The sequence below is a fragment of the Ceratosolen solmsi genome, unplaced genomic scaffold (genome assembly GCF_000503995.2).
Source record: "Ceratosolen solmsi marchali unplaced genomic scaffold, CerSol_1.0 scaffold35, whole genome shotgun sequence".
NCBI classification, from domain to species: domain Eukaryota; kingdom Metazoa; phylum Arthropoda; class Insecta; order Hymenoptera; family Agaonidae; genus Ceratosolen; species Ceratosolen solmsi.
In genome coordinates, this window is record NW_011948423.1 from 5111763 (window position 1) to 5130673 (window position 18911).

General features: G+C 29.9%; 2 protein-coding genes across 5 annotated transcripts in view; one reads left to right on the forward strand and one right to left on the reverse strand.

The window, feature by feature from the left end:
• The first annotated feature begins 117 nt into the window (after positions 1–117).
• Positions 118–1689, forward strand: Pfdn5 (prefoldin 5). 3 transcript variants are annotated; one of them, XM_011499606.1, is made up of 3 exons: positions 118–215; positions 302–522; positions 1213–1689. In XM_011499606.1, the coding sequence occupies exons 2-3, from the start codon at positions 318–320 to the stop codon at positions 1488–1490; spliced, it is 483 nt and encodes a 160-aa protein (XP_011497908.1). In that variant the 5' UTR covers positions 118–215; positions 302–317; the 3' UTR covers positions 1491–1689. The 3 variants fall into 3 exon arrangements, with proteins under 3 accessions (XP_011497908.1, XP_011497909.1, XP_011497907.1); XM_011499607.1 differs by having other exon boundaries at positions 128–217; positions 299–522; XM_011499605.1 differs by lacking the exon at positions 118–215 and having other exon boundaries at positions 228–522.
• Positions 1690–2104: 415 nt separating this feature from the next.
• Positions 2105–18911, reverse strand: part of LOC105362230 (uncharacterized) — a 71993-nt gene continuing 55186 nt past the window's right edge. Inside the window, exons 5-6 of one of the 2 annotated variants that reach the window (XM_011499608.1) lie at positions 3728–3962; positions 2105–2847 (exon numbers count right to left, since the gene is read on the reverse strand). In XM_011499608.1, coding sequence (XP_011497910.1) covers positions 2771–2847; positions 3728–3962 — 312 coding nt within the window. In that variant the 3' untranslated portion in view covers positions 2105–2770. The remainder of the gene's footprint in view (positions 2848–3727; positions 3963–18911) is intronic. The other variant, XM_011499609.1, reaches the window with a different exon arrangement.

Consider the following 18911-nt stretch of genomic DNA (forward strand, 5'->3'; position numbering starts at 1 on the left):
ATCTACAGATGTCGACATAATCAACCGCGAAAAACCAAGGTAGCGAAGATCTATCCGAGATATACTTATCGACGGGAGAGTCGAGGAAGGTTTCGAGTGTTGCCACCTTAAACGCTAGTTGGCATGCTAATGTTGGCAGGTTCGAGTCGTTTATCCATTGGTATTGCTATTCTTAGTTATTCATTCGGTTCCTAAAATATATTTTGTCGTGAGTGGTGAGATAACCGTGTTTGGTCATCGTTCTCTAACTAAGTAATCTATCGATAATTAAAAAAAGTAATTTAGTTATTATTAATTATAGAGTTAATTCAGCAATAATGTCGGAAATATCGTTAACGGAGCAGCCGAATATGTTTCAAATAGACTTGAATCAGCTTGATTTACAACAACTTACGATGTTTAAGCAGCAATTGGATCAGTCGCTTTCGGTATTCCAAGATTCGCTGCAAAGTTTGAAAATAGCGCAAAACAAATTTCAGGAATCTAACGACTGTCTCGATAAATTTACGCCAGATACTAAAGGTATTGCATATTGAAATTTCGTTTATTTTAGTGAAAGGGCGAACGTTTAAATTATTATTGGCTTATTTATTCTTTCTTTTTAGGTTAGGAAATGTAAAGTCTCGGATGTTTATAGCCTTATTATCGAAGGTTTTAGGATTCCTTTGGCGTTAAGCGTGTACCGTGGTCTATTATTATTTTTTTATTATTTTATAATTAAACGTGATGGACGTTAATTTATCGTACCTAACTCTTATGAATCCCGAATATCCAGGTTTCGCTGCAGTTTATTCATTTGTTTTTTAAAGTATCAGTCGAAGAATCAGTCGATAATTAATTATGTTTATTGATTAACATTTGCGAGTGTATTTCTGAATATGATAAGTATTTATTTGCCTTAATTAAGTTGAAATTCAATTTCATTTGACGTTCATATTGACTTTATATACCATCGCTGTAATATGGAATAAATTACGTATTAGTAGCTTGGACTAATGTAAATAATTCGTTGGCTCGTAACTCGATCTTTGTATGCTCATTTACTAAATTGCGAATATTACATAAGGTAAAATTGAAAATTTGAAGTATAAACACGCAAACAATATGTATAATGAAATTGGTAAAAAGAAATTATTAATATTATCCTAAGATTACAATTGCGCTAGTCGGTTACACAATGGCAATCCATAAGTTTTCGAATTACTCTTTCAGGAAAGGACATCTTAGTACCATTGACCGGCTCGATGTACGTACCTGGAAAATTGATCAATACAGAAAATGTCCTTATTGACATTGGCACCGGATATTTTGCTGAAAAAACGATATCAGAGGCAAAGGAGTATTTTAAAAGGCGAGTCTCGTATGTTACGGAACAAATAGAACATATTCAGACAATAGCTCAAGAAAAAAGCAAAATTAGAGAAATAACTATTGACATTATGGAAACGAAACTTCAGAATTTACAAAAAGATGCTGCACAGCGAGCATAAGAGGCATATTGCATTTATTTGTGATTTTTACACAGAGAAGAAGAGAATAGTTGAATGAAAAATCAATGAACAATATTTAAGAACAATGTTAATTCATGTGATATTGTTAAATCATTTTCTTTTCTACTGTAAGCTATGTATCACAATTTTCTCACTGTTACACACAGTTTTAATCATATAATAATTTAAAATAATAATTGATATTACATTAGCTTCAGATAAATCGAATATTTTCTCTTCAATGTATGTAATATATTATTTAAAATTTGAAATTGTAACGTCTGGTTTATAGTTAAATAACACAAGTATTAAATATTTGTATTTCATTGCGCAGCGAGTGAATGTTTGGAATGAATTAAAAACAAATTTTTTTTTTTTCATGGCTATTGTCATTGAATGATTACAAAGACACTCGTATAATATTTATTTATCGAAATTATTCACTTCTCAATAATTTTCGTATCGTTTATTCTTTTGTTATAACAATTTAAATAAAGATATACGTAAATTTAAACTGTATTGTACGAAAAAAAAAAAAAATATATAAATATATATATATATATATATATAAGTATTGGTAAGGATTGGAAAAAAATTGAGTCCGGGTTGTAGCAGTGAACGTAACAAAGGTTTTATTTGTTAGTCATTTAAACAAGATTCCATGGGAAACAATAACAACATTTCGTCTTAAGAGCTCGATAGGACGTACTTTGCGTAGGCAGCGATTACTTCTGCCAGGTACCAAAGAAAGCTGTCAGGTGAATAAAAAATATCCATCGGGCATATATCTTTCATGCGCTCAAAACGAGATATTTTTGATATTCTGAGGGAACATCTTTCATCTACTTATATAATGACATATTATTTGGATTACAAATTTGCGCCGTAATGCATGCGCGTCTCGCGTTATACGTACAGACATTTTTCACTAAATTAGTATTCTATTTACACAAATAACATACGTTCGATAAGTGAATCGCGGAAACACTTTCTCGCTTCATCATTACAGTTCACAGTCGTTCATTCTATTATATTCCGTCCTCTCTTATGATCTTAACTCGAGAAATTTAAAAACTTTACAAATGACTTCGTATTGCACGCTTCCTCTGTTTTTTCTCATTTTTCTTCTCCGCCCTCTACCCCTTCCTCGCACTCTCTCTCTCTCTCTCTCTCTCTCTCTCTCTCTCTCTTTCTTTCTTTATCTCCATCTCCTTCACTCTGTCCTTTCAAACTCATTCGAAGTTATCCAGGTTTTATTTCAATTTTTCTTCTTATAGATGTTATCTCATACTGTCTAGTAATATATTGGCAATCATCATCCCTATAAACCATCCTTCCAGGCTAATTGCTATGCTACCTGAAACAAATAACAATTAGAATAATAAGTAAAAACTCACGAGGTTCTTTTCAATTATACACACATGCACGCACACAAACACACACATATTATGGTTAATTAGCATTTAAGAGCTTCGTTTAGCGTTTTTAACGTGTACATAAAAATGCACTAACAATTACTTGTAGTAAAGAATTTTAAAGACGATTAACTTGTTCTTTGCTGTCTCTGTACGCGTTAAGGATTGTCAAATTATAAAAAATAGGTAAAACATATTTTGAGATAACGTTTGTTAATCTTGTAGAAACGTTGTGCAATATAATATTTTGAATTTTGTTGTAATATTTCGATGGACAATTTCGACTTATTCAGTTTTATTATCTAGGCTATACGTATATGTATGCAAATGGACAGACAATGATAATATATACATATATACACACACATATATATTTTCTCGTTCTTTTACGGATGGAAAATATGTATGTGAAATATTGTTGCACTAGTGAGTCATATATATATGCGTTAGTAATGACGACGTTAAATACAACAATGAAATTGAAAGCAATGTAATTAGCAGCTCCCCCCCCCCCTATCCACCCCCCCCCCCCCAATCACGCTGCCGGAGGATAGCATTAATTAAAAAAAAATAAAAAAAAAAAATTGAAGAGATAGAACCAACGTGTTTTTACGTCGAAATCGGCTCGCGTATCATTAATAATAAACGTAAACGTAAAAGACTTTATTGGCCATCGTAGACTTTTATCGTTTCCTTCGACTTACTGGTTAACGAGCATCGAGACCCAATTGGGCCTAGGAGAATCCATTTGAAAAAGCCAATAGGCGAGAAAACCATTTGATGCAAAGACTTCGACTTATATAATAAAAATGGCCCTCTTACCACTGTGAGAGGACTCGCGTGTCCCAAGCACGGATGCGAGTCTCGGGCGTTCTTCCTCCAGGACCACAATAGCTTGCTCTTTATAAAGATGGAAGATGCTGGCGCGGCAGATAATCTGCAGCGTGCCGTTTCTGAAGCTATCGGGGATGAGCTCGAATTCGAGTCCGGCGATAGCGATCGTTCGATTGTCGTTCACATTTCTCATGGGAATGTTTCTGACGTAGCTCGCATTGACCTATAACATATATGCACAAGCACAACACACGCGCGCACGCACACACGCACACAAAATTTCATTTAGTGAGTTTCTTATTCGGAGCTTAGCGACGGATCGAGCTGTCGGTTTTTTCGTTGATATTGGCGCTGCTGCTGCCGTTAGCGGTGCGTAACAAATTTTCTCGGATTTCGCGATTGTTGGCTAATCGATATAATCGTGCGAATTATAATTGACGTTGGCCGTCGTATAGGGTTTTGCTTTTAAAAATCCGCACCGAACGATATAAAATTATGATTAGATTTTATTCGCGGATGTCAAAGAACATTGTCCCGAATCAAACCTAACAGGCGCAATACTAAGCTGCGATATAATTTCATACATTTTACTGGTTTTCAATATTAAACTAATCTGCTAACATTCAAATTTTGGTCTCATTTAACAATATATACTAAATCAATAAATTTAGCCAGTATTTTGTCAAACAAAATATATAAACGGATTCACGTATAAGCGAATATATATGTAGGATAAATTCTTTCGTATTGTATGTTAAATTTTATCGCACAATTAGTATTACTTCTGATGTTGAAAGATTATAATTAAATATTGGCTTATACGATATATATATATATATATATATATATATATATATATTACGCTCAATGTCAATTTGATTGCTTTTGTACGCTCAATGTCAATTTGATTTCATCTTTCTATAATATGCTGAAGTTAACAAATTATAAGGACGATAAATGAAATGCACGTTATGGGGCCACGCTGTTCGTAAATTAAGTATAAAATACATAATACACGAATCATTTTGCGTCTCCAGAATTACGAGTAAACATATCAGGTAAAGCTCAGTTTGTACAATTCAGAACGATTAGGATGAAATATAATTAATGGATTAGGCAATATGGTGCGTGCAGTTGTTCAAATTTCATACGTATTAGATTATTTTGTAAAAGCAATCTTTCGCTCACACTTTACACAGTATTAAAATATTATATTTATAATCGTTAACTAATATCGTGACTAATTTCCAAATATACCTTAGAAAAAAAAAAAAAAAAAAAAAAAAAAAAAAAAAAAAAATAATAATAATAATAATAATAATAATAAGATAAAATAAATAAATAAATAATAAAAAAAAACAGAATAAAGCAACAAAAAAGCAACAAAAAAGCAACAAAAAAATAAAAAAACCTAGAAAAATACATGCAGTATAAATGAAACGGAAACCACACGGTAACATTTCAATCATCTCGAATGGCTAGTACACGGAGAAAAAGCAATCATCGATCGATCATTATTTTTAATGTTCGTAATGTAAATAATAGCATATTAACGAACATATGTATTATTTTATAATTACTTCGGTTTCCTTATATTTATAAGGAAAAATCTTATTTCATTTGTAGCATTTGTAGTGACTAATGGAAACCCGTTAAGTTATCATACAATCGGTATATTATTAATGTTTATATATGTAATAATGCTTCCTTTAATATTATTGAAGTACAATTGAAGTCCCAGTATTTTAGGGCCATTTCAATTCTTTTTATATTGAGACATAACGAATTTCTGCACAATCGTCCCACCCCAATTTTAACATTTATTTATATCTTGTATATAAGCCCGAAAGTATTTCCACGTAAGCTTATGCCGATGAAAAAAGTATGAAATTAGGAAACAAATAATTCTTTGATACTGTAATACAATCTTTTCGTTTCTTTTTCAATCATTAATGTGATATTTTCTTTAACCATACTATGTGTATTGCCAGATTATACGATGGAGGTCTTGTGGGCCGTCATTACAGAAATATCGATGATTATTGATAATATTAGTACGTATGAGTAAAAGATACAAGATTGGAATGATTGAACTTCAACTTCACTACTTAAATTATAATTTCGTAATCGAGACATGCAGTTGTATGTGAAGAGGAAATTATCATTAAAACATACTTTTACTTTTGTATAATATCTCCTACTTTCCATCAACTATATATATATATATATATATATATATATATATTTAAAAGTGTTATTTCTGTATTTGGTTTGAAGTTTTCTAAAATGGATTTTTTTGTTTCACAATATTGATTATTTGCTCTTACGAAGGATAAATTGAGTTTCTTATATTTATAGAACATTTAATTTGTGATTGATTTATTATTTTTTTTTTCAAGATTAATTTTACAATTTGAAAAGTCGATGCCAATAATAACGTTATAATAAATAAATGTCGAAGTAGGATTTAATATCTTATTAAAAGAAGACGCGTGCTTTTTGAACAAAAATTGGAGCTTAATATTACATAGAGAATTAATATTATAATAAAGAAATTTTTTTTTTTTTTTTTTTTTTTTTTTAATTATTCATGCGAAATAATTACAAATTCTTGTAGTCTCTAGATATTGGATTGAAGGACTTTATTTTTGCTTTAGAGAATTTAAATAAGAGTTTCTTTGAATAAATAAATAAAAAAAAAGAAATTCAATTTTCTCTTTTATTCTTGTTTTTTTTTTTTTTTCATTCCTGTTCCCTTTCTGGATATATATTCGTAATTTTATGTGTAACTCAATAGTGGATGTAAGAGACTTATAATTAGTAAGATACAGACGTTAATGTTCAAAAGTGTTTCATGAACTTAATTTGTATAATTCCTTTGATACTGTTGTAATTCAATATCGTAGATATTTGACTCTTTTTTGAACATTTGTGAGCTTAGATTGTGCAGTGAGGATAGTAAAAGAGATGAATATATGGTAATTAGAAGAATAACTATTCTATTGTGTTCGAGTTGTTTATTCTTTTTAATGTGATTAATGTATCTCTTTGATTTGGTTAAAGTATAAAGGAAAAATTATTATTTTTCACAACATATATATATATAATTATTTGCATAGGTTTTTTTATGAATTATTTTCAATATTTTCAATATTTTTAATATTCACTTACAAGCTTTATAAAAAAATATAGAATTTATGTATTCATCTTCAACTTATTTTAAATACTCGCGTTTCAATTTTGCTTCACGTGTTATTTTCATTATTATTGGTAATTGAATATTGTGCTTACGTATCCGAGTAGTTTAAGTAGCTTTTAGATCGATACATTTTAGTTATTTACTTTAACGTAGTTTCTTCTAATCGATCCGTTATTATTAAAATTAACGAATAAAGCTTTTAATCGGGCCTATGGAGCAAATTTCTTTCTAATGTATTGATTTTATTTCATTTCTTTCTTTCTTTCTTTTGTTTTTTTGTTTTTTTTTTGTTTTTGTTTGTTTTTGTTTTTAATTTCATTAGAGAAACATGTAGGTAAACGTAAAAAAGCAATAGATATATTTTAATTTAATGTAATTTCTTCGCTTTTTGCATAATAAATATTTCAGAATTTATTCGAAACATCGGTTTTCTATGGCACAGATAAGAAGTGATTAACAGTTCTTAATCGAGGAAATCCTTTGTTAATAAATTTACACGGATGTTTCCTCTTAACTATTTGTATGTATAAATCTTTTTTAATTAACATATCTGACAAATTTTATGAAATTTAATGGATAGGTTGATGTAGTTAAGGTAAGCAGTATCATCTAATTAATGTTATCAATGATGCATTAATAATATCTAAGAAAGTCGTAAAAATTTGTTGTTTGCTCTTAAAATCTTTTACTTTAAGGGCAAATGTCAATGTTATCTGTATACTACCGGACATTAAATAGCTTTTTCGGAATCCTGGATTGTAAGTAAGTGAGTGGTTTCGTTAATTTCAGATTAAATAGGGCTTTTTATGGGAATCTCGAACACTTTATGGGCGCAAGTGGCAAGGCTTATAGGTTTAAAATTTATTTTATCTGACTGTTAGATAAAGTGAGCGAATGACTTTATCCAATTAGTAATGTAATCACAAATCACATGAATTTTATTCGTTTAAGAAATCCAATAAAATTACTCTATATTTTATTGGTAACATGATAATCTATTCGTCAAGCCGAAGCGAGCATTTCCTTTTTCTAACTTTAAAAGCTATAATAAATTTCCTAAATTAGAATAGACTCTGTCCAAGAATTCATTTTTATTGCATCGAGGAAACCAATCCTCCGAATCAGAGGTTGGTCAAAAAAAAAAAAAAAAAAAAAAAAAAAAAAAAAGGGCTTATTTTCTTAAAAAGTGGATTTATCTTAAGTGTTAGAATTTATAGTATCAGCGGATAATTTTATCTGTTTATTCTTTAATGCTTTTATTATATTCCAAGCTAAATTACTGTTGAAGAAAAATTTTATAGTTATAGTAAATAATTTACTATCCTCCTTCTTTGTGTTGGGCTTGGATTTTTGTAAACGTAATATTAGTTTATTTTAGTTTCTTTGAAAATTCCAATCTCTTTATTTTAATACATTTTTAGCCTATGTAATATTTTTTTTTTTTTTTTTATCATTATTTACGCATAATAAATATGAATGTTTTATGCTATTTGCCAATTTATGAAAATACGATAATGATAAATAAAGAAAGTTTTAGAAAATTAAAGAAATTACGCAATTTGTTATTTCAAAGATTTTTATGCATTTTTAGTCATATTTGTGTTTGCCATCAATTTAGATTCTTCGTAATTTTTTTTTGAAAAATATTTAAAGCTGCTAAAATCGTAATGTTGAGCAAAGTAGATATCTCATTATGAGTATTAGTTTAATTTTATTTAAAAAATGTACTCTCTATTACCAGCCGTGGATATGCATATTGCAAATAAAACAATTTCTTATTACTTTTTAATATTTCGAAATTATTATTTACACTTGTTACTTTACAATTTCACAAAGCGAGCAAGTTAAGAGCAATACACTGTCAATATTATTTCAATGCTACTTCTTACGATATTTTCTCTTTTACCATAAGCATCTTGACTCATATTAATTTCGCTGTGTATAATACTTTAAAATCACGGTTAAATGCTTTTCATGTAAATTTAAAAAATTTCCATTTAATTTTCAATGTTGAATAAGTTATTCATTGTACATTTATGGCACTTATTATTAATTAAAGCTAAAACACAGTTACTACATTTTTAAAACCATCTTCTCGTAGTTTTAATCTTAAAATATGAAATTCATTTTAGTAACTTTTTTCTTTTTTGACAGTTCTGTTTTAACGCAAACAAATAGGTCAATTGTGAATAGTAAAGTAGCGAGGTACTTCTTTCATTTGGAAATGCTTCTAGCTTTTTCAAAATAAAATTCGAAGGGTTCTTTCTTTCATTTAATAAAGCATTTACTACTCTTTTTCTACTGTGTTCATTGTAAGAAGTCAATTCTGCTGTATTTGCTGCTTCAGAATTGTCTACATTATTCTTTCTACATTTGATTATTATTACGGTTATCTGCTTAGTTTTTATTTTTATTTACGATTTCCTCACCAACTATCAAAAAAAGTGTTTTTGATTTTTGATTTTTGATTTTTGATTTTTGCTTGCTTTACCTTCATTTATATAACAATAATTTTGTCCGTCATTATTGGTGCTCTATTATGAATATTTAGACGAACGGTGGTAAATTTAATTAAATCGATAATTTAGGCAACGTCATTCAATTGCTATTTAATATTTCATGAAATTTATTTGATTAACAATCGTTACTTATTCGCTCACGTATACGTAATGAGAAAAAAAAACCTTAACTTCCATTTAATTCGTTTTGCAAATGTGATTTATTGTATTCACTACAATGAAACTACAATGAAATGAAGTGAACAGTTTTTAATAAAATATCTTTTATCATTGTACCTTTTGTTTTGTTCAACATTATTGGCCGCATTTTCTAGGTTGACTAATTTAACATTCCAGCAAAATGTCTAGAATCTTGATGGTTCCGTCGATATTTAAATTAAAATAGTATTCGCTTAGATGCGTATTTGAATTTAAAATTAATCTCTGGTCATTGAAAATCCGTCGTCTAAGATTCAAATTAGCAGAAGTTCCGAATTTTATTGAAATGCTGTTATGATTGTAAAAAATGCTTAGTACGGATGAAAAATTGGTAAATATAAAATCATTAAAGTACATTTGCATAAATATTACTTAAAATTTCTGGCATATTGTATTGTTATTACGTACATTACATAACTTTCACATTGTATAAATTTAACAAGTTAAGTTTAATTTACAAGTCAAATAAAATGTACTATGTAATAGTATTAAATAAATCATTATTAAAATTTAAAGTTATACATACATATATATATATATATATATATATATATATATATATATATGTATCTATTACAACTTTCAAATATTTTATAATTATTTGAACTATTTTGAATAATTATTTTGAATAATATATAATATATATATATATATATATATATATATATATATATATATATATTATTTATTTTTCTATACGCTGTGAGATAATAAATTGCTAAAACTATTATATAAAATTACTTACTGTATAGTAAACAGAATTTTTGTTGTATATGCGATTATATAGTTAAAATTTCCGATGAGAATTTGCAAGTTATGCTTTTTGATAAGGTTGAAAATGCAATTTCACATCTGATTATTCAACCGAGTTGAAGTTTACAATACTGCAGCATTATTTCCGGGTGACATTTGGTCAATGCATAATAAATTATAAAAAAAAAAAAAGAAAAAAAAAATCATTACTGAATAGGGTAAGCAGAGAGACAAATGTTAAGAATTGCGAATTCATTAGTTGATACCAATCATCGGTGTAAAATTATTTACAAAATTTTTTCTACCATCTGCATTTTTGACAACATGAGAAAAATTCCTGAATTCGGTGCTTTTCATACACTAAAAGCTATTTTCTTATTTGTCATCGGGCGACTCGATTTAATTTCAAGAAAAACATTTTTTTTGAAAAGACCAAGGAACAGCGCACATGCTGAGCAGATCTACTTTCAATTAGGATTTAGCGATGATGGACCAGCGCCATTTTGTGGAAAGTTTAAAGTGGATATTGCTTTACTGCAACGTCTTGTGGCTCTGTCCTTTCTTCGTAAGATTTCCTTGACTTCTTGAGTTGGCTTGTCTTTCAATGTTAAAACAATAGTTATGCTTTCAATGAAAATTGTAGAGTGCAATGTTAAATGTTAGTCGCAATTCAATTCGTGTTCAGATTTCAATTTCGAGTTAATCCGAAGATATAATAGATTTTGCAGACCCCGACGTTTAATTTTGGACGTGATTCGACTGGAGAAAGCAATGTTGCGCGTCGAAGGATATCTTATAATCGTATGTCTTAATTATTTAAGAATAAAAAAAGCTTAATTATGAATTATAATTATTTACAAACATTGGCTCTCTTATGCTTTGATAATGTTAAACTCACTGCAATTTTCCTTCTCATTGTCTAATTTTCAAATAATCAATATGATGGCGGATAATTCGTATAATTTTTATAATACAACACTTTCGATCGATTTACATTTCGGTTATCGCAAAATTCGTATTCTCATAGTTATGTAAAACAAATACATCAAGTATTTGGGTAATTTAATTTTATTCCAATCTATGGTATTAAACATAATTTTACATTCACCTTTTCAATTATATTATGAAAATCTATTAAATTTAGATAATTAAAAGAAGCGATTTAGTCGTATTATATACGTCAAGCAGAAATTTTTTCTTACTAATATAATCTTTTGTAATATTAAAATAAAGTAAATCTAGTAATTATTCTTTAAATGGACTTGATAGTATCCAATGAGGATTTGTATGTAATATATATATATATATATATATATATATATATTTTTTTTTTGTATTTATCAATTCGTAATTAAGATATAATATATTGTTATAGTAAATTATATTTATTGTTTTGGAATATAATCTTGATTAATATACGAAGTGCGTATTAAGTAGTTATGAAAATTTATTAACAAATCCAAAATTTCGTAGGATTCATAAAAAAAGATAGAGTAAAATAAAATATCTCCATAACCACTTAAATTAATTGAATTTTGTTTCTTTCTGACAGAGACAGAGAATAATTAGGGAATTATCTAAAATAATACAATACACAATGTGTAAATAGATAAAATTTATGTATTGAGTAATCCATAAATGAAATTTATACGGCGAATAAAAATTAGTCCTTTACACACGAAGTAAATTTAATTTAATTTAATTTAATTTAGCAATTCATATATGTATTTATACCTTATTAAAAATACCATAAGTTCTCATAAAGAATTTAGAGTGTTGAATTGTTTAAATACTTTTCCAAATTCATTTAAAGCACATTCCCAATGAATTTTTGGTAGAAATAACCAGTTAATAAACAAGTATCATTTAGGTTACAAAACTTGTCCGAACGAATTGTTTTCTTCCACTTTTAACTAAAGTAAACAAATAATTTTGAAAATTTTGAAATATCGACAATTTAAGAGAGTCAATTTGTAAAAAGTTATTACAATAATAATGAAATTTTTTAATTTATAATGCATCGATAGATGCATACAATATAGCAGTTTGTAATAATGACTTATAAAATTATGTGTACGTGTGAAGATCTAATTATAAAAATATAAATTTCGCCAATTCGTTTTCTAGATAATTGAAGAGTAATGAAAATATTTTTATAATTCGACAGTTAAATTATAATCATAGAATTTTTGTGAATAAAAACTTTTCTTTTCGAAGTTAATAAATTACTAATTATTACAAACTTTTTCAATTGTTACACTTTAGGTTTCATTAACTGTTTATTCGATTAAGAGAAGCAAAAATAACTATTGGTATGGTAGGCAGCGATTCTAAGGTTGAAAAACTCTAGAAAACTCTCGTGTAACTCTTACATCTCTGTCAGAGCCGAGATTTCTTAATAACATTTTTACAATATCGTTCATATTAATATTGTTAATGAATATTTAGATATTTCTATTGTATCAATTGGTGCGACAAGGTATACGGCTGGTAAATTACAGATTTTCGTCCAGATCTCATACGATATTAGTAATATCTTGCAATATTACAGCGAAATTAAGGAAGCGATAATTCAGTAAAAAGATCACTATCGTTTAGTGGAATAGGAAGAAATTTTCATTATTGACGATAATGATTGTCTATATTAGTTTTAGATTTTAGTCGATTTTAAGCGAATAAGCAAAGATGTTTTATCTTCATTGCTCGAATAATCAGTTATATTAATATAATTGTTTATGAATGAAATTAGCTTCGATGTAAATTTTTTATCCTTAAATGTTCACCTACCGATGCTTAAAATCTCTTGTAATTATAAATTTGAGCATGGACATTAATTAAGCCGGATTTACCATTCATTTTGCAGTTTTAATGGAATTCGGTTGTTTAAATTATCAATGCCCTTTTCATTTCATACGATCAATTGTAATTTTTATAATTAACGTTTTAACAAATGTTAACTGTAATTTATATTATGGCTTTAGCCTTATAAACAAATTTTCGAGCTGCTTAGAACGAATGATACGTTCGCGAATGAAAAATATTGATAAAACGAATAGTATTAAAAGATTGACTGTTTACAAAATAACAATTAATAATTCGTATTGCAGTATGGATCTTGGATGAAATATTTTTTACATCACTAAAGTGTATACCTGTCCTGCCGATCAGTAATACACTATTTAATTTTTTTGTTTATTCTTTACTTTTATCCTTTCTCAATATTACAACGCGAGTGGTTTATATAGATAACACCACGGTTTCATTACTTGTTTAATGATTTCCATTAAATTTAGATCTATATTGCTCACTTTAAATGCAGCTTTAGAGTTCTCTTCTCAATAATAGCTTTTTATACCATTAATATATATTTTTTCAGTCCTTCTTCCAAGAAGCAGATAGGGAACGTCACGTTTAATGTCAAAAATGCTGAGTAATCAGTGCGTTAAAAAAAAAAAAAAGGAAGAAAAAGAAAAGAAAAGAACAATTTAAAATGCTTATTTATTTCTATTTTAAATAAGGATCTAAGGAATGGATGAAAAACGTCATTTATATTCAATGCACGTGGCAATAATATTTTGACGGTACTTTAATCATTTAGATATATTTAATTAAAAAAGAAAGGCAATATTTATTTAATATTACTGAAAAAGTTTAATTATTCCATTTTTGTGTATATTTATTTGATGGATATTTCTCTGTAATCATCGCACTATCATTTCAATAACAATATTTACAAAGAGCCGATAAAGATAAATGGATAAAATTGAAAAAAAAGTGAATCGTACATTAGACGATGAAACAAGACTTGGCACGGGAAAATAAAAGGTGAATGTAATTTTACGTTCGCTAATTGACTAATGCATGAGAAAAAAAAATCATCTTACTCGTATTGTAACTTGTAATGCATAATTAGTGAAAGAAACAATGTGAAATTTGAATATAAAATATCGTTCAATATAAATATGAAATACGAATATATAGAATTATAATAAAAGTTAGGCAATAAATTTGAAATTTACAACGATACACTTTATATTTATATTTTAACATTACTAAGAAACTATATATTATGACCTTAGCATTTTCACTTCAAATATGTGAAAAAATGTTTCTGCAGCTTTTAATAAAAATAGAGATATCGACAACCGAGTGTGAAGCACATGAAGTATGCCCTTCATTGCATGCTTTCCGCTCTATTAACTTTAAACTCTAAAATGCTACGTAATAAAATTTTATGTAACTTTGGTTCGAATAAAATTTTTAAATTGTTTATGCAAACTATTACTCATTTACGGTCATTCAATGTAAATTTTCATATGCTCCACTGCATTATTGTTATGAACATTAATATCACTATTATTAACATCGTTATCATTATTATCAATGTGATATAATTATAATAAGAATCATTATCATTATTATCGTTGTCGTCGTTGTCGTCGTTGTCGTCGTCGTCGTCGTCGTCGTCGTCGTCGTCGTCGTCGTCGTCATCGTCGTTGTTGTTTTTGCTTTTATTATTGCTATTTGTTATGATAAGCTCTAAAGTTTATTACCTTATCAACACAAGAGAGTGACTATTTTTATTTTACTGAAAATGTATCCTGAATACTTGATCATATCCTGCTTTTCTCGAAGCCTGTTCAACATTATCATCTCATCGTTGTTTTGGTCCATTTAGGATCTTCTATTTTCCTTCTAAAATACTACACGTTGCTCTTTCATTTTCCATTTTAGCTACATATCGACTAATCTTCAATCGTGTGATTTAATTATTTCAATAATAACGAGTGAATTATAAAACTACTTTAGTTTGTGATTAGAACATTTTTTTCATTCTATATTCTCATCAACGGTTTTTTTTCGGAAATATTATTTCAAGTACGTTGCTTTCAAATATTCCATAAATGTTTTTCATATTTAATAGAGACTGCCGTTTTGTTGCTCATTTATTATTAAAAATCATAATAATAACAATAACGATAATGATGGCTATGATGATGATGATGATGATGATGACGATGACGATGACGATGTCGATGACGATGACGATGATGATGACGATGACGATGAATACGATGATGACCACAGTGACGATGTTTATGATGTTTCAGTTTATGATAATAATGATAACAATAATAAATATTAATAATAATATTAATAGTAATAACATCGTTTCGTACATTTTCATCTCTAAAATGATATATTACACGTACTCGATTCGGTGAAATACATCGCAATTTCAGTTCAGCATTATTTGCATACTTTTGCAATATCATTATTAATATATTATTTTAAAGCAATATAATAATTATTAAATAAACAAGTACTGTTTTTAATTATTTTCCTTATAGAATTAAATAATAAACTCAAGTGTAATGTAATTAAATTTTAACACGTGATATTCGTACGAAGTATGTAAATAAATTTTTCTTCCGACCTCGCGATCAATGTGCTTATAAAAATTCAGTTAATTAAATATTTTCTATTATCTGATGGGATGATGTGGCTTTGGTTCATTCTAATGCAGAGGAGAAGCATTAAGATGCGAAACGCTAACAATAATAATCGAATAACCAATATTAACAGCTATAATCAACAGCTATAAAAGCGCAAGAGCCGATGCGCAGTTTATTTGGTATTTGGTTTTGTTAGAATATACAACACTTAATATGAATGTTGTTCACGCATATATTATCCAGTTTTATCTGGTTCACTTATGATTATATAGCGACAGACGCCCTCTCTTCTTTAAAAAGAAGTGTTACTCGCTCATCCAGCGATTTACGTGCAGATATATGTAATTACCAGTTATTGGGATGGCTTTGTTTTTTTTTTTTTTTTTTGTTGTTTTTTATTTGTTACCGAGATATCGCAGACAATATGACGATAAAAAATATTTAGATTTAATAGAATTCGATCGAATATGTATCTGAATATAACGTATAAAAGGAATGCAATAGATAATTGTTTTTACGGATAGAGCTACATGGTAGAAAGTTGTAAATAAAAGGTAAATAGAGCGAAAATAAAAAACGAAAGTCAATAGATTTTAGAATTTATTTGAGTTTATAGAGAAAAAAAAACTATTATTTTCGAGATAAATGACTTTGCGTATTAAAGAATTTGAAATTGATTTTCCTTTTGAAATAAGTACGGCGTGTCGTCGTAAAGCTCATCTTTAAAAAAAAACCGGAGTGTCATCCATGACAAATTCGAAAATTATGTAACGATAACGGACGGCCTTTTTATTAAATTTTCCAATATTAATTTTTAATATCGTACAGTGATAGTGGGAATACAAGGGAATTAGAATATTCTGCGTAATATTACAATGATAATGATTAGTTTTTATAAATCATAAATAGTGTAAATTAGCATGAGATCGTTAGGGATCGTAAAATTGTGGCCGAAAGCACGAAGTTGGCGTTGTACGTTTAGAATGGTTATAGAGAAAAGCTTATACGCCCTTATAATATAAGCATGAAAAATTTTTGAATTTTGTTATTTTTGGTATTTTTTATTTTAATTGAATATGTCATAGACACACGTACACGTGTAAAAAAAAAACAAAAAAAAAAAAAACAAAAAAGGACTGGAAAAAATCGACAAAGATGGGAGAGTGATGGAGAGGGGGTGGGGGTGTTTGGGGTGGACGTGGGGTAGCGGAGAAATCGCATAAAAATTTGTATTAAATTGGTGGTGAGTGGCGAGTGGCGAGTGGCGAATGGCCAACAAGAGAGACGAAGGAGTGCGATGATAATAATTGAAAGGCTATGTAAACGCGCGCCAATGTGCATTCTTCCGTTTGGCTTTACAATAATTGGCCAAGAAATTAGGAGACGGTTGATTGGTAAAATCAATCGATAAAATCACAACAATGGGATAGCGCAGCAGTAGTTGTACATTTAAACGATATCGGCCGACTAAAAGGGCTATTGCGCGATAAGCGCGAATCTGGCTGATAAGTTGCCGTTTACATGGAATTTTTAAAAGCTAATTTATCCATCGCATATGGCCTTTAATAATCTTTAATAATCTCTTCCTTACTTTCCATATGGCAATGCGAGCGAGGTAGAACAAAAGTTGAAGTACATTGGATTGGAACAAAATTCCTTCCAGTCCCGGCCACTATCTATATTTGCTTTGTCGGTATTAATTTTGGCCTGTGATCTTATTATCGTAATTTTATTAGAATCCGTGAATTCCTCGAGCGCTAAATAACAGGGCAACATTTAGTAAGAAGCGCACGGAGGAAATAATAATCAGCACTGCCGCCTGTTATTTATGAAATGTATAGCACAGAACGCGGAAAAGGACGAGCATAAAGAATGGTACACGTGTAATAGCACGGGATCGCAGGTAGCATTATGTGAAGGGAGCGGCAGGAAGAAATACTTTAGTTAGCTGATACATTGAATAGGAATAAAGAGAGCGCGCGCGACGGAAGTGAAGAAACGAAAGTTGGCTCGTTAAGCGAATTGACAATTTCATTTTTCGAACGAAAGTAGCGAGGATAAAGGTAAAGTAAAATGGCTCGCCAGTTTGAGAATTTATCATTTTTCAGATAAAATAAATCCACGGCCGTAAATGAAGATTGAAAAGAAGTATGCAAGTAAGAAAGTATGCAGAAGCAGCGGTGGTGGCGGCGACGGCGACGACGGCAGAGGCATTGGCAGAGGCAGAGGTAACAGCAGCAGCAGCAGCAGCAGCGGTTTTGTAGCGAGAGACAGAGAGGAGGATAGAAAGGAGGAGAAGATGTGGAGCGTCGGGGCGCGGGTCGGAGGGGATCATAAACCGTTCAGTTTATGAAAGCGGCGAGGGGATAAAAAATGATACTGGGAGAAAGAAGTACTAAGCAGGAGATAAAGAGGCGAGATGGCAGAATAGAAAGAAATTTTGATGTACGATGGTAGACGGGGAGTAAATCGCTTGGCGGCATTATTACGCACACATATATAAAGTCGTGGGTTTATTTCCTCGTGGCGGCGGCCGTAAGGAGTCGCGCGCACTGTGAGAACATTCCGCGTGTCTCTAAGCCGCGGGATTTACTATCTACGAATGACATTTGTTTTTCGCGGGCGACCCTTGCTCCTTCCAGGCTAATGTCGGCGCGAGGCCGCACGCCGAGATTTTCCGCTCGAGCTTTTAATAAAGTCGCATTAATTCGACCGCCGCCGATCTTCTTCATCGATATCCTTTACGCGCGCACGCGCGCGCGCCTTTCACTTACCACTCCGGAATATTTTTTACCTCCCGAGTTTTTTCGCCGTATAGGACCGTTTATCCCCCGGCTTCTTTCACCCGCACCTCCTACGCCGTCTTCCATCATTTTTCAGCGCGTCTTTTACTTCCGTTCGGGAACTTTGAAGGCTTTTTTACGGAGGGAAGTGGGGTGAGCTGAGGGGCGGCGGGTTTGGGGCTGATGAGGCGAAGCAGGGCGAGGGCGAGGATTGACGTCCTGCCGAGCGTGGCAATCGAATTACCGGGAAATAAAACTTCGGGA

Coding starts and splice junctions, on each gene's coding strand:
- Pfdn5 (XM_011499606.1), top strand. CDS start 318: ATGTCGGAAATATCGTTAACGGAGCAGCCGAATATGTTTCAAATAGAC. Junction 523..1,212: donor ATTTACGCCAGATACTAAAG/GTATTGCATATT, acceptor TTACTCTTTCAG/GAAAGGACATCTTAGTACCA.